At 43.4% G+C, this 17789-nt stretch overlaps 2 protein-coding genes across 3 annotated transcripts; one reads left to right on the top strand and one right to left on the bottom strand.

Annotated features, from left to right (window-relative positions):
* The first annotated feature begins 2684 nt into the window (after positions 1-2684).
* maptb (microtubule-associated protein tau b) lies at positions 2685-9180 on the top strand. Of its 2 annotated transcripts, none has more exons than XM_028412305.1 (11): positions 2685-2805; positions 4407-4469; positions 5127-6344; positions 7010-7038; positions 7128-7185; positions 7268-7347; positions 7416-7565; positions 7662-7743; positions 7909-8018; positions 8117-8281; positions 8374-9180. In XM_028412305.1, the coding sequence occupies exons 1-11, from the start codon at positions 2685-2687 to the stop codon at positions 8404-8406; spliced, it is 2109 nt and encodes a 702-aa protein (XP_028268106.1). In that variant the 3' UTR covers positions 8407-9180. The 2 variants fall into 2 exon arrangements, with proteins under 2 accessions (XP_028268106.1, XP_028268105.1); XM_028412304.1 differs by having other exon boundaries at positions 7007-7038.
* A 341-nt stretch (positions 9181-9521) lies between these two features.
* On the bottom strand, positions 9522-17165 carry cdc27 (cell division cycle 27). Its single transcript, XM_028412294.1, has 20 exons — positions 16995-17165; positions 14875-14950; positions 14641-14788; positions 14411-14536; positions 14221-14318; positions 13996-14141; positions 13618-13838; positions 13437-13536; positions 12915-13024; positions 12645-12744; positions 12390-12570; positions 12104-12276; positions 11857-12009; positions 11676-11756; positions 11327-11454; positions 11111-11228; positions 10886-11014; positions 10437-10511; positions 10047-10176; positions 9522-9916 (listed from the first exon to the last, which is right to left on the bottom strand). Exons 1-20 carry the CDS (start codon positions 17019-17021, stop codon positions 9825-9827), a joined length of 2412 nt encoding a protein of 803 aa, XP_028268095.1. The 5' UTR covers positions 17022-17165; the 3' UTR covers positions 9522-9824.
* Positions 17166-17789: the final 624 nt, after the last annotated feature.

The following is a 17789-nucleotide window of genomic DNA, read 5'->3' as shown; positions in this document are numbered from 1 at the left end:
TCCTCAGGAAAAATGTTTGGAGTTTTTTTTTTAGCCGACATTTGAGCGCACTGACTCTGTTTGTGGTGCACAGTAAACACTCCACAGCTGCTCATATAGCCTAGGTCTGTCACACACACACTTCACTTGCTTTTAGGAGAAAAGGAGAAGCAAGCTGACACACAAACCTATTTAAAGTAGATCAATTAGACGGCTGAGTTTACATTTTCTAGAGAAGAAGTAAAAGCAAGGAGTTTATTTTTAAGTAAGCACATGCAGTCAAAGTTTAATTAATCAAAAGGAACAGGAGAGGAAGAAGCAGAGACAGAAAACACACAAACCAGGTAAGTGAAATCTAAATAAAGACATAATGTGGTGTCCTCATGAAAGCAGAACCAGGGCTGTAATACACCAAACTTTATTTATAATTAATGATGCTTTAAAAGTAGTAGTAGTAGAGTAGTAATGCTTAATATTTTAAAAACACAAGTATGACGACTCAAGTCAAAAAAGTGATACAATGGACACTTTCCACCTTTAGTAGTCGTGATCTTGGCTCCATAGCGGAAACTTGTGTTTGATCAGGTTGGGGTCTTTTCTTGATTTTATGGATTGTCTGATTGATTTGATTGGACCATTATGGAATTTTCCCAACATCATCTGCACAACAAACAGGGGACCACAATTAGACTCTGTGTGATCTCTGCACTTTTCTTCACATGTAAACAAACTGATTGGCCTGTCAGATGTCTCTGTTGTCAAGGCGATGTGAATTTAAAGTCAGTGTGATGGAGCTCAAACCGTTAGCCTTCATTAGTGGCTCCATCTACACTACTGTTTTATGGGTTCCTGTCGCCACGACAACAAGAGACAACAGATAGACTTAGTCAAGGTGAACAAACAGAGAAAACAGCTGCCCACGTCACTCTGTTATATCACCAATTTACATGACTCACTTTTAGGTTTAATGGATCAACTCCTTGTAAACTTTGCCAAACTGATTCACTCAGGCAGAAGGCTCAGGACAGGCCCCGTCTGCCACACAGCCTCATATTAGTGTCAACACTGTTGCTAATGCTAATATTTTTATTGTAAAATATTTTCAATTTTCATATTAATAAATGTGTTTCCACCTTTTCAGAGTCAGTAGGTCCAGTCCTGCCTAACTGCTTTTGTCCAACAGATGGCGATGAAGAGCTGCTGTGCTGCAGCCTCAGTTTTCACTGTTATATAACATTTATTAAATGTTGACTTTCAATCAGGTTGTGTGGTCTTCCTCCCTGTGTCTATAACCTCTTTCTGACCAGTCGGCTACTCCACCTGCATGGTAACAGCAGTCTCAGGTCAGGACAGGATGTCGGTTCCAATCATGTTAGCCAGCTAGCTGCTCATCTCTGTCCCATTTCCACAGAGACAGAGGTCAGACCGGATGGAGATGTGTGGTTCAGAATCTGACCTGGCCCCGTCAACAACGTCTGCTCTCCTCTGCTATGGACGTTAAATGTGACTGGCTGTGAACAAAATGAATTTGACATGGTGACCCACGGTCAGTGACATCACAGCAGTGTCTGCAGTAGACTGGATAGAAACAGACAAGACTTAGGTTCAATAAATATTATTATTATTGTTGTTGTTGTTGTTGTTGTTGTTGTTGTTGTCGCTGCTGTTGTTGTTCATCATCATTTTTTCAATTGTCACCAAACTGATGTCTGGAAACACAACAGTAAAACTTATTCTCTCTTCTCTCTTCTGTGACTCTCAGAGACACAGTGACACCTGGTGGACAGACAGTGAATGTAGCCACAGCAAGACTGTAAAAACAATACAATTATTATTACACTAAAAAAAAATAATATTTCTTTATTTCCATTTAACTGTCTTTCTTTGTAAAGCTTTTAAGCTTCATTTAATTCTGACCCCATATTTGTATAAATAAAAAAAGTTAGCCATAAACATTTTTTTACTGTTTCCTATTATTAAAAAATGATATAACACAATAAAATAAAGTGCTTTAAATAAAGAAAAACACTGCATACCACATAAAGCTTCATGCAGATAAGATGCAGAGGGGGCATGGCGACAGGAATGAAGTGTGTGAGTATAGTCCTCAGAAAGAAACGTGACCTGGAGCCTTCTATCCATCCATCCAGTCATTTTCTGAATCCTGGTCACAGGGGGGGCTGGAGCCTATCCCAGCTGTCAGTGAGTGAAAGGCGGGGTACTCCTGAGCAGAGTGCCAGTCCATCAAAGGGCTGCCCTGCAATCTTATCATCATAAAATCAATAAGTGACATCGGAAAAGCAACATCTGGATATTTGGACAGATGTGTTTGATAGTTTTTTTTTTATTTTACATGTAACACCAAACTTCAGTCACATACCTGCAGATTTTACACTTCCACATCTGTTAGCAGCTGGAGTCCCATGTTTGTGTAACAGGAGCATCACTGGAAACCTATTGATCTGCTGGTCTGTTAGGAAGAGAGCAGAGTCTAAAAACCAGGTGGCCACTCACATGTGCAGAACACAAACAGCAGCTAATTTTGATGACTAACTATGTTTTACATTATCATATATGGTGTGTGTGTGTGTGTGTGTGTGTGTGTGTGTGTGTGTGTGTGTGTGTGTGTAACACTCTAGGACTGAACTCTATAACAAACCTTCAGAGTTTTCCTCTGAGCACCATCACAGTGCAGTGATACAGTGATGCAGCAGGTTGCCATGGCAACAGCAGCCTCCTCCCAGCATGCAGCAGCATCCCCTCCCTCTCAGAACGGCAGCAGGGTGGAGCAGCAGACAGACGGACAGCAGCAGCAGCAGACAGGAGGTAAGACATGGACACCTGTTTGTCCTCCACCAGCCTGTCCTCTCCTCTGTCTTCGGGTCTGTCCCTCCTTTCCTCTCTCTCTCTCCGAGTCTGTCCCTTCTCCTCCTCTGTGTCCGGGGCCGCTGGGTCTCTGCCGCTCCTCCTCTGCAGTCTGGGAGGTTCGGAGACGGCATCAGCAGCGGCGGCGGTATTTTCCGCTCCGGGACTGTCACCGCCCGGTTTACCGTTCCGTCGTTAGCTGATTAGCCCGTTAGCCCGCAGACTAACATAAAGAGGAGATGCGGGCAGGTGGGATAAGAGGTGCGGGCAGTTTTAGGAGTAGGTGGTGGCAGGTGGAGACACTAAATTTTTAGCAGACTTTATTGTTTATTGCTGCATCATCATCATGGAGGTTTTATTCTGTCTCTGAGCATGCTCACTGACTCATCCTCTGCTCCTCTTCATCACTTTTCCTCTTCCACTTGCTCATCTTATTCTCTCCTAATTTTAAATGTAAATTCCATCCACTGTGCTTGCATGGAGGATAAATAACTGTTGATTCAGCATCATGTTTGAAGGTAGATAGATTGTAGAGTGATTGTGTGGACAGGCTGAAAGAATTTCTCCGGCTCTGCCCTGCATGCCTTTTGTGGCCTGTTTCTGCAGACCCTGAGAACAGGCCCGTCCACGTGGAGGCCTGGTAGGTGGCTCGGTCATTGTTAGCAGTTTCAGGGTCAGAGTCTCCTAGGAAGGTTCTGCTTTGTGTTTTGTGTGTTCACATGAGCTAATCAAAATAAATGTGAGTGAACAAATGAGTACCAGCAATCAGTTCAAAAATAAGGAGAAGCATCAGCCTCAGTACATGTGAGTGAAGGATGGAGAGAAGTCATTAACAAAGAGTGAGACCATGTGCCAACAGCCTTCACCTTAATCACAGTAATTCAGTTGGTTTGGAAAGTGGCATTGATGGATGGCTGTGGATTTATGTGCAACACTCTTCGTTTAAGGGACTGGATGAGTTCATTTCAATTTGTGTAAAAGGAACTTTGTGCCACACGTTGTTTGTTTGTGAGCAGTTTGTTTCAGGGTGAAAATGTGATGCAACATAAAGGAGCTGCATAAGCAAAAAAAAAAAAGGAGTTGGCAACAGATAAACTGGCTGAGAAACATCTGCTGGCAGGGCGGGCAGCTGTTGAAGCCTGCAGAGCTGCTGTCACACTTTAACAATCAGGACTGCACTCATGCACCTGGACAGAGCAGAGGCAGCAGCATCCTGGTACACAAGCAGGATGTCTTTAATGGCTGCTCTACTAATGGAAGGTGGAGACAGACCCAGAGTGATCTTAGTGCTGTAATACCTGTCATTCCTTACATGATGTCAGCACATCTCTATTAAGACGTGCTTAAACATCATCATCCCTGCACGATCTCATTTGTAGATTTGAAACTGCCATTCATCTCATAAGCCTCTTAAAACCCCCTTCCCAGCAGCTTTATAATCTTCTATTAGTTATTGTCGGCTTTGTGTTGTTGGTAACCTAGCAACAGCTTCTTAACTCCTTCCTTTCTTTTCTTCTCCTCCTCCACATGTGTCCCTCTGTCCGCCCCCCCTCCAACCGTAGGAGTGAAGATGGATGGAGACTCCGCCCCTCTCAGAGATGGCCCCGCCCAGGAAGTGCAGGGAGGTTGGTGGACTCTTTCAGCCTGTTTATCAAGAAATAATAATAAAAAAAATCAATTGGTTATTAATGAAACATGAACACGAGTCAGGTTTGTTTAACTAAACAGAAAACAGACTTTTAAGACACAAACTTTTGACTCGACAGACTCCTCATTTTTCTCCTCTGAATCTCCGCCCCTCAGACTGAAACTCCGCCCCTCAGACTCCTCACACTCAGGCCTGCTCCTCTCAAACAGTCAAACATTTTCCCAACTCTTCCTTTCACACCTTCTCTCAGACTGACTTCTCAAACTAACTTATCTTAGACTGGCACCTCCTTCTTCAATCCGACTCCTCCTAAACATACTCCACTCAAACTAACTCCTCATTTCAGACTCATAATTTTGAACTAACTCCTCCACTAAGACTTACTCCTTCTCAGACTGACTCCTGCTGGTCATGTGTTTAGTGACTTTGTTTGTCTTCATCTGGGATGTTACAATTGTCTCCTTTGTCTTCTCCTCTTGTTACTCCTACTATCTGCTCCTCTAATGTCCGGCTTTCTACACCTTCTACTCCTCCTCATGGTCTACTCTGTTGCCCACTTTTGTCTCTCCTCTCCTCTGATCTCTCCCCTGTCATCTTGCTCCTCTCTTTCCTCCACTTGTCTCCTCCTTCCTAGACAAAGACATAATCTCAGTTGGTAAGGGAGTGGAGGAGGAGCAGGTGAAGGAAGGAGTTGGTGAGAAACAGCTGGAGAGGAGGCAAGAGGAGCAAATAGAGGAAGACTCCATGAAAAAACAGGAGGAAGAGGAGCAACTTGGAGAGAAAGGCAGGAAAGAGCCAGAAACTTTGTGCTCTCATTCCACACCTCCTCCTGAAGATGAAAAAAGTCCAGACAGAGAGGACAAAGTAAATAAAGAGGAGGTCAAGACAGAGGAGAAGGAAATGAATGAAAGAGAGGAAGAGGAGGTGAAGGAGGGTTTGCCTGAAACTCCCTGTCCCACCACCACGTCTCCTTTTCCACAAGAAGAGCAGGAAGGAGAGGATGAAGAGGAGGACCAGAAAGGGGGTGAGAAGGATGAGGAGGAGGAGAAACAGGAGAGAGACGGTATGCTGGAACAGGTTGAAGGAGTTGATGGAGCAATGGAGGTGGAGAATAAACAGGAGGAACTAGAGAGTCCCTGCTCCAACACATCTCTAGGTGAAGCAGAAGCTGAGGAAGAGGAGGAAGAAAGGATGGACAGCAAGAAAGAGGAGGTGGTCGAGGAGAGAGAAGCTGAGATGGAGACAGAGGAGAAGAACACAAAAGGAGAAGCTGTAATGTCTGTGGAGGAGGAGCAGATGAAACAGGAGCAACCAGCCATTCCCTGTCCCTCCATCACACCTCCTGGAGCTGAAGCAGCAGCTGAAGAAGAGGAGGAGGAAGAAGAAGAAAGGATTGGCAGCATGGAGGAGGAGGCAGTGGAGGAGAAAGGAGCTGAATTAAAGACAGAAGAGGAGCAACTAAATGGAGAAGCTGTAATGTCTGCTGAGGAGGAGCGGGAGGTGTCCACAGAGCTCCACCCTGCCATGGAGGTCCCTGAGAGTCAGAGGAGCACTCCTTCACACTCAGAGCCCGGTGCTGAGGACCAGCTGGAGGAGAAAACAATTGCACCAATACAGAAAACACCACCTGCTCTATCATCCTCAGCAGATGTCCCTGCTAATAAAACAAAGGCTCCTGACACCAGCAAAGTCAGCAAAGAGAAGAAGCGATTGATTACTTCTACAGCTTCTCCCTCTAAAACCAGAGCTCCACCTGCAGGAGCTGCCCCAAGGCAGAAAAAAGAAAACTCCTCTTCTCCTAAACAGGCTACTCCAACTAGGAAATCAAGCGCTCCTCCTTCACTGACTAAAGGTCTGTCCTTCTGTCTCTGTACTCCTCCACCTTCACAACCTCCTTATTTGTCTTCCACAGCGTCATCCTTTTTATCCACCACCTCCGTATTCCTTCTCCTCTGCAGCTTGCACCTCCTTCAGCGTCCTGCCTGTTCTTTCTTCTTCTTCTCTATATTATTTCTCTCTTTCTTTCTCCAGCCTGCTCCTCACCTCCAACTTGCTTGTTTTTCTTCCTCCTCTTTCTGTATCACCTCCTCTGTGTCATGTTTCTGTATGTTAAAGGAACATCGCGTATATTTACGTCTCTCTTACTGAACGTGACACAGACTGGACACTTCCTGACACTTCCCCTTGGTTGTTATGGAAACAGGCAGACACTCTTCAGTCTCTCTGACCTTTGAGCTCCGCTTGTGTTTTCTTTTTGCTGCCCTCTAACACGATGGCATAATCATCGATCTGATCAGTGATCAATCAGATTCAGAAGCAGCTGTGTGTTTGTGACAGACACTTTTAAATGTTTATCGATGACTATGCTCTGTTTGTTTCTCTGATTGATTATTGATCACTACTAATCATCACAGCATTTTTCCTGCAGCTGTAAACAATCAATTAGCAGTCAATGTTTTATGATGTGTGTTGTCATCAGCTTCTTTATTTATCCTCCTCCAACTTAAAACATAGCAGTGAAGGAACCTGCTGATGAAGCCACAAAGGTAACAGTATATTGACAAATATGAAAGTCTTTGTTTATCTCTTTAAAAGCTGTATAGAGTTCTTTTAAATTGTTATGTACGTGGTTCAGGCCTCCAGGACAGCAGGAGGTCCCAGAGCAGCCAAGATGATCTCTGCCAAGAGTACAGGTAGGGCAACACTCATTCAGCCAATCACAGCAGTACAAGCCAGATGATCACTTTTAACTGTTTGTATCTGTCTGTCTGTCAGAGTCCGTGGACGGCATCAGCAGTCCAGGAAGTCGCTCCCCTGCCAGCCGATCATCCACTCCCAACAGAGATGTGAAGAAGGTATGAACACCAACATACTGATGTATTACCACTGCCACGTTTTGACTGGTGTTGATCTGGTCCTGCAGGTGGCAGTGGTCCGGACCCCACCCAGGTCTCCTGGTTCTGCTCGTGGACGGACGCCCCCCCTGTCTTCCCACCCCATGCCCAAGCTCGGCAACGTGAAGTCAAAGGTTGGATCCACGGAAAACCTGAAACACACACCCGGAGGGGGAAAGGTAGCACACTTCTAAACATGTGCACCTTCACTGACACAATAACTTTGCTGAGCTCAGAACTGGTAGAGTCTGACTGCTGGACCTGTCTGATTGTAGATTCAGATCGTTCACAAGAAGATTGATCTCAGTAACGTGACAGCAAAGTGTGGCTCCAAAGACAACATTCACCACAAACCAGGTAACCCTTCAGCCCGTTGCACCTGTGGACCTAAAGGCTTCTTCACACAACTGCACATCTCACAGCCAGTGAAAAAAAATAACTATAACTCTATTGTACAATATTACTGTTTTGTTAGTGAGAGCTGCTGCACTTCACATTTCACCTCTGTACTCTGCTGCTCAGGTGGAGGGAAGGTGGAGATCAAGTCAGAGAAGGTGGATTTTAAAGCCGTTCAGTCTAAAGTTGGTTCTATGGAGAACATCACTCATACACCAGGAGGTGGGAAGAAGAAGGTATGTACCAACAATAAACATGCATACATAATTAATAAAACATCATCATCATCATTTTGGACGTACCAGCTTCTGCATTATTTGTTATATGTTCACAGATTGAGACTCATAAACTGACCTTCAAGGACACCGCCAAAGCCCGAACCGACCACGGAGCTGAAATCATCGTCCAGAGTGACTGTCCTCAAGGCCTTAGCAACACTTCCTCCCCTGGAAGCCTTAATGCTGCTGAAGCCCCTCCCCTTGACACCCTGGCCGACCAGGTGAGAGGTTCATATTTGGAACAAATAGGTAAATAAACACAAATCACACACACATCATCCCTTTATAAATGACTTCCTTTCTTCTTCTTAAGGTGTCTGCCTCCCTCGCAAAACAAGGCCTGTGATGGGATGACCCCTGTGCCTGCAGACCCCCAACCCACCCACCCACCCTTTCCGTTACCAAGGAAACTGCCTGATTGAAGAAAGAAAACAAATCATTCTGCTTTTTTCCTTATTACATTCACGTAAATATTACGCTAACGATCAGAGAGATTTTATGACAGTAAAGTTAAAAAAAGTTAAAGTGAACTTGCTGTTAAAATAATTTGCTCATCAACAGCTAGGCGTGATTTACTCCTAGTCTTTAGTGAATTACTGCTGAGACTGATCTCTTTCCTCCAGAGTCAGGTGAATATGGGAGGTTGCAAAAAGGAAGCTGGTTGGAAAGAAGTGGTGCTTTCAAGTACTTGGCAGGTGTTTAAATATCTTGTCTGGCAGTCAGGTTTATCACAATTTAACAGATCAAGTGTAAGGGAGCACAACAAGCCAAAGCCCTGAAAATTAGCAGGGAGCAGTTTACATGGCAGTAAACCGTCTTAAATCAAATCTAGGTTTGATATCAGCTCCGGATAGTTGTTCTAGAAAAGATATGAAACTGACAGTTAGCCCTTTTCGTTCACTAATGGGCTGTTGGCTTTGCTCATAAAATCCCTCCAATCACAGAAAGTCTCTGTCACCTCTCTCCACCATTCACCATCTCTACTGTGTTTCTGAATGCTGACGTGCTGTAGGCCCCCCGTGATGACCCCCCTCCTTCCCCTTCCTCCTCCATCAATAAGATACCCAGAATGCCATTTGATACCAGGTGCCAAATCATACTGTCTCTCTCTCTCTCTCTCTCTGCCTGTCAGCTGTTAAAGTGCTTTGTACCAATAAAGGTCCTCCTGGATCCGAGGAGTTTGTTGAAGTTACTTTGCTGATTGCAAAGACTGATATATGAGGACGCTATTATGTTAAAGAAAGAATTGTCCCATAGAAGTGTTTGATCAACTGTGAAAAATACTAGAAAAAAATGTCTAACTGGTTAAGCATTGCATTTAAGACATTGCCAACCAAAAGCTTTCACGTTAAGGATCCTGGTTGTTGCACTCACACAAACCTGTCTACAAGTACAATGTAGACACTTCACTTACCTCCTGCTCTGACAAGCTTTTGGTAACAGGAAGCAGATAGACCAGTGTCCAGGGTTTACATGTTTTTATTGATTTATTTCCATAAGGATGATAAAAAGAACATAAAAAACAGCTGTGATGTCGGAGGAGAAGCTCAATGACATATGAGGAAGGTATGGGAGTGAGAGGGCAGGGCTTGGGGGCAGCAGCAGTCAGTTTCAGCTGATAAAAAGAACAGGGTGGAGGGCTGGCATGGAGCTAAACTGAAGATCGGTCAATCAAGAATGTTGCCTTGCAACAGTACGCCTCTGGCCAGAGGGGGCAGGGCTTGACTCGAGCAGAAGGGGCAGGTATATATGGATGGGGTGGGGTTAAAGAACGTCATCACTCTCAGCTGTGTGGAGCTGTGTATCGTCAGCGTCCGTCATGATACTGCTGTCCTGACTGTCGTCCACCTCTGCCGCTAACAGGAGAGAGACAAAGACAGGTGAGACAGGGAAAAAGAGCTGCAACAATGAAGGTCACAGTGACAGTCCACCTGACCAATCAGCAGAATTCATTTAGTGATCCCTGCCATACAGCACTGGAAGTACCTTCATCCTCTGGCAGGTATCTCTTGTCAATGGCTTCTTTGATCTGGTTGTTTGCTCCTTTAGGGTCCAGATCCATTGCCCAGCTAAAGTTCATCAGAGCCAAGTGAGTCTGACCCAGCTTCTTGTATACCTGAGGTACAGGTAAGGATGGGGAGAAAGGTAAACAAGGAATGAGGCACTCTTAGACTGGAGACATCCATCTGCCAAACTTCTAACCAGTTTCTTTAACTTCTTCTTTAAAAACCCCTGTTAATGCTCTTTAATATGGATTTATCTGTGTATGTCAAAGCTGGTTTGTTGTACAGATTACATCTCCCTATCAAAGATGACAGAATTATCATTAAGCCAAATGGTTTGTTTTGATCTGCAAGGTCAGTTGATGTTTATTACCTTTCCTATGAGGAAGTAAACAAGAGACTCTTTGGGAACAATCTGCTTCAACTCCTCCAACTCCTGCAAAGCCGCCTACAGTGAAACACAGACATGTTGCCATGGTTACAAGACAAAAAAAAAATCAGTCAGCTCACCATGGTGACAATGCAGGCAGGTTGTCATAGTGACAAGACAGACTAGTCACTGTAGTGACGAGACGTACATGTAGTCAAGGTGACAAGTCAGAAAATTAGTCTGGTGATCGGATGACAATAAAGGACAGGCCAACATGGCGACAGAACTGAGAATCAGTATGAATGTCCACACAAAAAAACATGTCACAGGGACAAGACAGAGAGAGAGGCTGACAGCAAAATATTAGTATTGCTGGACGTAAGATAAACTAATGGCTAAATAGCTGTTGCTTTATATATAATATATATTGCAGGAGCTGTACATGGGATTACCTTGTACTTGTCATTGGCAAATAATATGGATGCTCGGTGGAACTTGCAGAGTGGGTTTTTTGGGTCGATCCCAATTGCTCTGTTCAGAGTCTCTAAAGCCGCATCAGACTTCTTCAGAGCATGTTGCACCTACAAAAAACAAGTTACGATTAATAGCAAAGACTGATGTTGCATGGCACCATGCTTTTAGCATGTGCCACGTTTGACCAGTGCATGTGAACTTACCACTCCGATGTGGCAGAGCAGCACAGAACTTTGTGGGTTGATGCTCAGGGCCTTCTTGAAGTGGATTTCTGCCAAGTTGAATTTCTCCTGTTTGTAGTAAATCATCCCCAGACCATACCTGTACACATCAAAGACATTGTGTTATAATGTCTGAATTTTAGTGTTTTAGTGAATTTTAATCTATGTATAGATATATACATATATTTGATGCCATACCATGCATTGTAGTGCCTGTTGTTGACTCTGATGGCATTTCTGAAACAGGCGAGTGCTCGGTCTAACTCCTCCGTCAGAACAAACTCATGACCTAACAGAGTGTAGGCATACGCAAAACCGGGGTCCACCTAAGACAGAGATAGGCAGGTGGAAAGCCAAAGTGACAGATGTAGCAAACAGAGGGTCAGCTCACAATTCAAACACAATGTTCTTAAACTTGTAAGAAATAGCTGTTTATATAGCTTTTTATGATTTTGTTTGTCTAGATCTAAGAGCAAATAAAATATGCTATACAGTATTGTAAATTATTTTAACAGCAACTACTGTAACCATGGTAACAGTAGCCCACCTGGATGGCTCTCTGGAAGAACTTGATGGCAATGTCATGCTCCCTCTGCAGACTGAAACAGTTTCCTGCTACACACCAGGCCTGAAGAAAAATCAGACATGTTAACATGCTCTCTCTCTCTCTGTTGTCATATGGTGGCTCTTTCTAAACATCTGGACAGATGTGGTTCTCGGGACAGTACCTCAGGACAGTTTTTGTCCATGTCGGTCAGGTCTTTGGAAAGGGCAGACAGTGCAACGTCTTTCTGAAGGTGCCACAGTGTGGTAGAATAAATCTCCATCCCTTCAACTCTGTATGATTCAATCCTGCGAACTTCACTGAACAGACGCTCCGCCTACAACACACAAGCATGATATCGGTTCACTGCCTGACCCCTGCTGTCACAGGCACAAAAACGGTGTGGTTCTTGTGCGTCTGCTGCGACTTACCTGTGTGTACTCAGCAAGTTCAAAGTAGGCCCTACCGATGTGAGTAAGAACCCAGCCTGTGTTGTAGTGATGAGGAGGAAGGGAGGTCAGGATGTTGATGGCTTCTCTGCAGTTGTATGTGCACAATGCCTGATAACCACGTCCCAGTTCCCGTAGCAATGCCATCACGCTGTCTAAACCCACACAATAGACACACACCGGTATCTAAAACACTGTTCATACAGGATGTTTAGGCCATATGGCCAAACGTTAGGTACATGCCACTAATAATCACTATTTATAGTACCTGCAGCAGCCCTCTGGTACTGGGGGATCTTGGTGTCTGGGAGACTCAGACTGGGATCCAGTCTGAGGATGTCAAGGCTCTCATTTAGGTTGCTGCTATTTGATGTCTTTGCTGATTTACACTTGGTTTTCCTATTGGGGATCTTTGTAGGAAACTTCATCTTTAACTTCTTACTGTTTTCCTGCAGAAAAAACAGAGAGCTTATTAAGCTCAGTACAGTATGATTTTATTGTAATTTATGTAATACTACAGTACCTTGGCAGTAGAGCTGGCACTAGTAAACAGTCTGGAGCTTCGTCTGGGCTGAACGTTTGGGGGACCAGACATACTAGGACTAAGGACCTGAGGGGAGCCACTGAGGAATAGACAATCAAACATTTATTATATATTGGCTTTCAAAGTTCTGCTATTGAACAACAAATGTTGACTAAATGCCAATCAATCCCATCTGCCAAGGAGGGACAAGTAACTGAGTGAACTTGAGGACAGCTCATCTTATGTAAATGAAGTGTGATTTTTTTTTACCTTGTGTGAGGTGCAGAGGTCTGAGATTGGTTGAAGGGGATGGGTAGAACATCTCTACTATTACCACTCTGACTAAAGACAGACTTTGACTGACTGATCCTGGAAACAGACTGACAAAGAGAGATGTTGTTAAGTAAGCAGCAGAGGATAAATAGGACAAAGAGACAATTATGAGATTAAAGGAAGAAAACACACAGGACTTTTATTGTGAAGATTCAATATATTTTGTGTATTGTCTTTCCTTTTGAATACCCACCTGTGTTCTGTGCACCCAGAGAGGTAATATGGAGAACAGCCCAAAAAGACATGCTACTGTACAATGATTTTTTTCAACTTCACCTCCTCTCTATCACTATCAGGAAATGGATTAATTCTAGAGAAGGACAACAACGAGCCCTAATATAAAGCATGAGTTGTAGAAGAGCTCTACGGAGCCCTGGTCCACAGTACAAGCAGATGAAACTTCACAATAAGAATGCTCTGTGTGTTTTAATGTGCTCAACAGTGTGTGTAGGTGTAAACCTTCTTGCTGGGAGCTGTAGTTTGTGTCTCCATAGTCGCTGAATAGTTCTGTAGATAGGTTGGATCTCCAGGGCTGGGCTCCAGAGGCAGGATGCCAAAACTACAAATTAAAATGGTGGAGATGTAATATCCTGCTGTACTGATAGGTTAAAAGCTTTACCTCTGCCTATGTCTAACTCACCTGGGTGTCAGTGGGCTGAGGGCCGCAGGTCCTCCCAATAAACTCCGTCCACTTTTGGGCTTATTCTGTTTTGTCAATAACGAGCCGGCGGACGCCATTGAAACTGTGTTACCTAATAGTGAGCCGGTCTCTGGGGAGATGAGGGAGGAGTCGATGTAGGAAACTGACAAATCAGATGTCAGCTTTCCATTAGATGATTCTAGATTTAAACGATTCAACTCCTGAAAAACAAGAACACATTGTAATCAGATTATCAAACTGAAACCCAGCAGTGCTCTATGCCAATGCTGGACTACAAGCACGTAAATGTAATGAGTAGCATGAGTAATCTGATTACATCTGTCCAAAACATACTGCAAGTGTGTTTGTGTTCTTTACCAGTGTGTCCTGTGGCGTTTCCATAAGAGCAGTGTCTAGGCGGTGGGAAGAGTTCTGGACAGGGCTTACAGATGGAGGGGGCTGGGCTATAGAGGAGGTTTGTAGAGAGGACAACCTGAAGACCTGATCGGGATCTGGTTTTTCTCCTGAAACACAGACCATAACATTTCCTGAATTCACGTGATCATGTGATAAAAAGCCTGACTCTGGAGGTGTTTCCGTTACCTAGGTGACAGAGGTTCTGGAAAGGTGACCAGAGGAACGGGTTGAGTGTTAAACTTCGCTGGAAACACTCTGCACCTTTAGCAACACGATCAGTCTTACTGCTCAGAGGGAGAAAGAGCAGAGAGAGGTAGGATGGAAAAATATCCGACATTACAAGCACAACAACAGACTGAGAGGACTGGTTCATTACCAGTAAATGTGTCCCAGTAATGACAGTGTGAAAGAGGCCGAGTCTCCAAACTCTGTGATGATATCATCCTGACTCTTCTGTTTATTCAGCACTCCACCAATCAAGACTTGTTCTCCTTCAGCCAGCCTGGACAGGTAGGCAAAATATGTCATTGACAAACACATAAAAACAAATGAATAAGAAATTATTTCCATTTTCCAGTGTTTGTCTTTTCTGAAATATTAACTTACTTGCTGAGTTCAACGCAGCACTTTGCCAACAGGAATCGAACCTGTGGTGTGGAGCAGCTGTGTGCTTTCAGCAGCCGGTATGCTTTATAAGGCTTCCCCGAGCGATAATAACATGTGGCCAACAGGTAGAGAGCCTCCTCCGACCGCACTAACAGACAAACGCACAGAAATACAGGTAGGTCAACATGTAGCCAAACACACCTAGACATGGACAGGTAGAAAAAGCAGCAGTACCTTCTGCGTAGAGTCTCTCAGCTAGGAAAACCGCGTCCAGATAGGCATAGTGGTTCAGAGCCTGCCATACTGCAGCCTGCACAGAGAGTAACAAGAGATGGAATTCGCATAAATTACTTGTGATGGACATCAGCTTTCTCTGACCACAGAATGGTACAAGCAAGGGACATGGACAGAACCATTTGCATTTCACCTGTCCAGATTTACCCTTAAAATCTTTTCCACTGTTCAACTATCAACTTACAATACACTCTCATTGCTCGAAACTCTAAACCGCATCAAATAAAGGAAAAACATTGACAAGAGAAACACTAAGAACTGATAAGGACAAACACTAATACTGAAATCCTAACAATGCTCAGCCCTAATCCTGAGAGAGACCAGCTACAGTACAGTAGTCATGACAGAAACTAGCAGTAACTAGACTGTCAGACCCCTTGAACTGGTATTTAGTTATGTCCTGTAATTTTAGTTTGTCCTTACCGCAAACATGTCACAGATTAACGCTTTCATCCTTAACATGTGTGATGTTAATCCAGAAGTCATACTAGCATTACAGTCTACAGGTGACTCCCTCACATGCACATAATAACATTGGTTCACTGGTTTCAGGCCAGTGAGGTGTGATGTATATATATATATAGCACAATCATAATCAGTTCTTCTCGCAAGAGACATTCTATTTCTACTCTAGCATAGTGTTTTATTATAGTCAAACAAAAACCAGTTTCCCGTTCCTCATGTAATCTCTAATAAACACTTGTAATCCACTGTAAATGGCAACATCACATTTAACGTCACACAGAGATAGAATCATTTTTTAAGGAAGGAACTATTGTGTTAACCTAGGTTCACCTCACAGGTAGTAAGTGATCAGACAGGTTACTGATTTGTACTGTGATTAAAGAAACAATGTTTGCTGTCTTAAGTAACATCTATGAACCTGGTCAGCTCAAGTCAGCACAATAATTTATACCTTCTTGTATTGTATTGAGTGCTGATGCAGTAGTCACGTTGCCACACACCTATCTAGAAATTCAACCAGCAGAAACCTTTTTATATCACTATTAAACACCAGCCTGTATAACTGTTACTGACTCTAGCTAATATGGCAGCTAATAGCTACCAGTGTTCATGTCAACCGGCAGCTAGCTGACGTTAGCTTGCGTTAGCAACACAATGCTAACCAGCGCTTGGTTAACTTCAGTCTGTTGTGAGCAGATTATAACATAAAACTTTAACATCAAACAGAAGGGGGCATATATGACACCCATGCCCGGTTAAGTATGGACTTAAGTTATAAACTTAATTGCTGTTAACTAAAGCCGTTTAGCTAAACGTTAGCATCGCGTTAGTCTGCTAACAGAACTCTAGGGTTAGCGTCGCAGCTTTAGCAATGCTAACAATACAAAACTCCATTTGAATTCTAACCGATTCGTTTCGCAGTGCTAATGATCAGAAACGCAAACTATGTAGCAGACCTTATATCAATCGACGCAGACCTCTGGCTAATTCGGAATGCATACATTTAAACACACATAAATTGTCTCTGTGGAATAATAACTTTAACAACTGTTTACCCTGCTCAAACCAGCCACCGCGGGGTATTCTGACCGCAGTCACAGTACCGTACATAATAATAATAAGAATGATTCTGAAGTCATACTGTGTTATCTTTTTTCTAAAAGACATTTTATGCTTTAAATGTCTGCCGAAACGACGCATGACATCTAAGCATGCCGCAAAAGGACAAAACGTCTTCTGCGGAGTTAATTTTTATTAAAACAACTGATACTACAATCTGACAGATTTTTTTAAATCAGTCTGGCATGACCAGTGTGAATTGTAACCGAGCCGTGTTAGCTAGCGAACTGGCGTTTTATTAGGTCAACCTAACGCCTCCTGACAACCCGAACCACCACGTTATCATCGCTCTTTTAACACCAATAACACAAAAACAGATCCGTGCTGCTAGCAGTGGGCTGTGGGGCCTGCGGCGGAGGGACAGCTCTCTCACCGCGGACTTGCACAGCCACTGAGGCCGGGGCGGACAAGGTAGCAGAGGCTTCACAAATACACGGCTCGCAGTTCATGACAACGACCAGAAGATGTGTTTTTACCTGGACAGGTTCCTGCAGCACCGTCATTCCGCTTCAAGACTCCGTCTATCGGTTCCTGTCGTCTATTTCCCTCTTTTCTCTCCGTTCTTTCTTCACTTCAGTCTCGAGCAGCAGCCGAACATTTGAACATACCGACCGTTACCAGCCGAACGTAACCGAAGACTCCCGAAGCGTGTAGTACGGCGAGGCGGAAAGAGACGAAAGAATTCTTCTCTGTCGACTTTGAAGCTGCACACCGCCATCTACTGTCCGGGGTGTATAGTTTCATAGCAGTTCTGCAGTTCTTCATCTGTTATGGGTTGGTCTTTGCCATAGATAGACTGTTGTAACCGTATTTGCATTTACTGTAGGTTTTACAGACTAATTGATTCATTATCACATCTTGCCATCTTTTTTAATGTATAACAAAATAGTTATTTTTTAATTTCTTTGATTTTTTTATTAATTAATAAAAAAATATCTGAAGCTCTTTGTGGTACTAATGTTTTTCCCATACAAATTGAAACAAATGTAGCAATAGTAACTTATTGTAACAAGACAATTTATAAAGCTTGTATTTAATGTTTACTCACCATCAGTAAAACAGGCAACACTTATCCAAAGTGTCCTGTTAAAAACAAGGTACACTGAAAGAAATGACTTGTAAGATTTACTTAAAAAAATTTCTGTAACAATTTGCACGAATATTTTTTAAGTAAATTTTAATGCTGCAATAATAAGTAAGACTTACTTTGTAGATTACTCAATACTGGTAAGTTTAGAACCTACTTTTGTGAATATATTAAGTAAATGTTA

The sequence above is a fragment of the Parambassis ranga genome, chromosome 8 (genome assembly GCF_900634625.1).
Source record: "Parambassis ranga chromosome 8, fParRan2.1, whole genome shotgun sequence".
NCBI lineage: Eukaryota > Metazoa > Chordata > Actinopteri > Ambassidae > Parambassis > Parambassis ranga.
This window is presented reverse-complemented; position numbering and strand designations above follow the sequence as displayed.

What these genes read in the sequence shown, in the direction of transcription:
- cdc27 (XM_028412294.1), bottom strand. Translation starts at nt 17,021, where the DNA reads ATGACGGTGCTGCAGGAACCTGTCCAG. An exon ending in TGAGAGACTCTACGCAGAAG is followed by an intron (nt 14,789 to 14,874) that starts GTACTGCTGCTT and finishes TTTGTCTGTTAG; the next exon opens with TGCGGTCGGAGGAGGCTCTC. An exon ending in GTGCCAGCTCTACTGCCAAG is followed by an intron (nt 12,571 to 12,644) that starts GTACTGTAGTAT and finishes TTTTTTCTGCAG; the next exon opens with GAAAACAGTAAGAAGTTAAA.
- maptb (XM_028412304.1), top strand. Translation starts at nt 2,685, where the DNA reads ATGCAGCAGGTTGCCATGGCAACAGCAGCCTCCTCCCAGCATGCAGCA. An exon ending in TCCTCCTTCACTGACTAAAG is followed by an intron (nt 6,345 to 7,006) that starts GTCTGTCCTTCT and finishes CTTAAAACATAG; the next exon opens with CAGTGAAGGAACCTGCTGAT. An exon ending in TTGACACCCTGGCCGACCAG is followed by an intron (nt 8,282 to 8,373) that starts GTGAGAGGTTCA and finishes CTTCTTCTTAAG; the next exon opens with GTGTCTGCCTCCCTCGCAAA.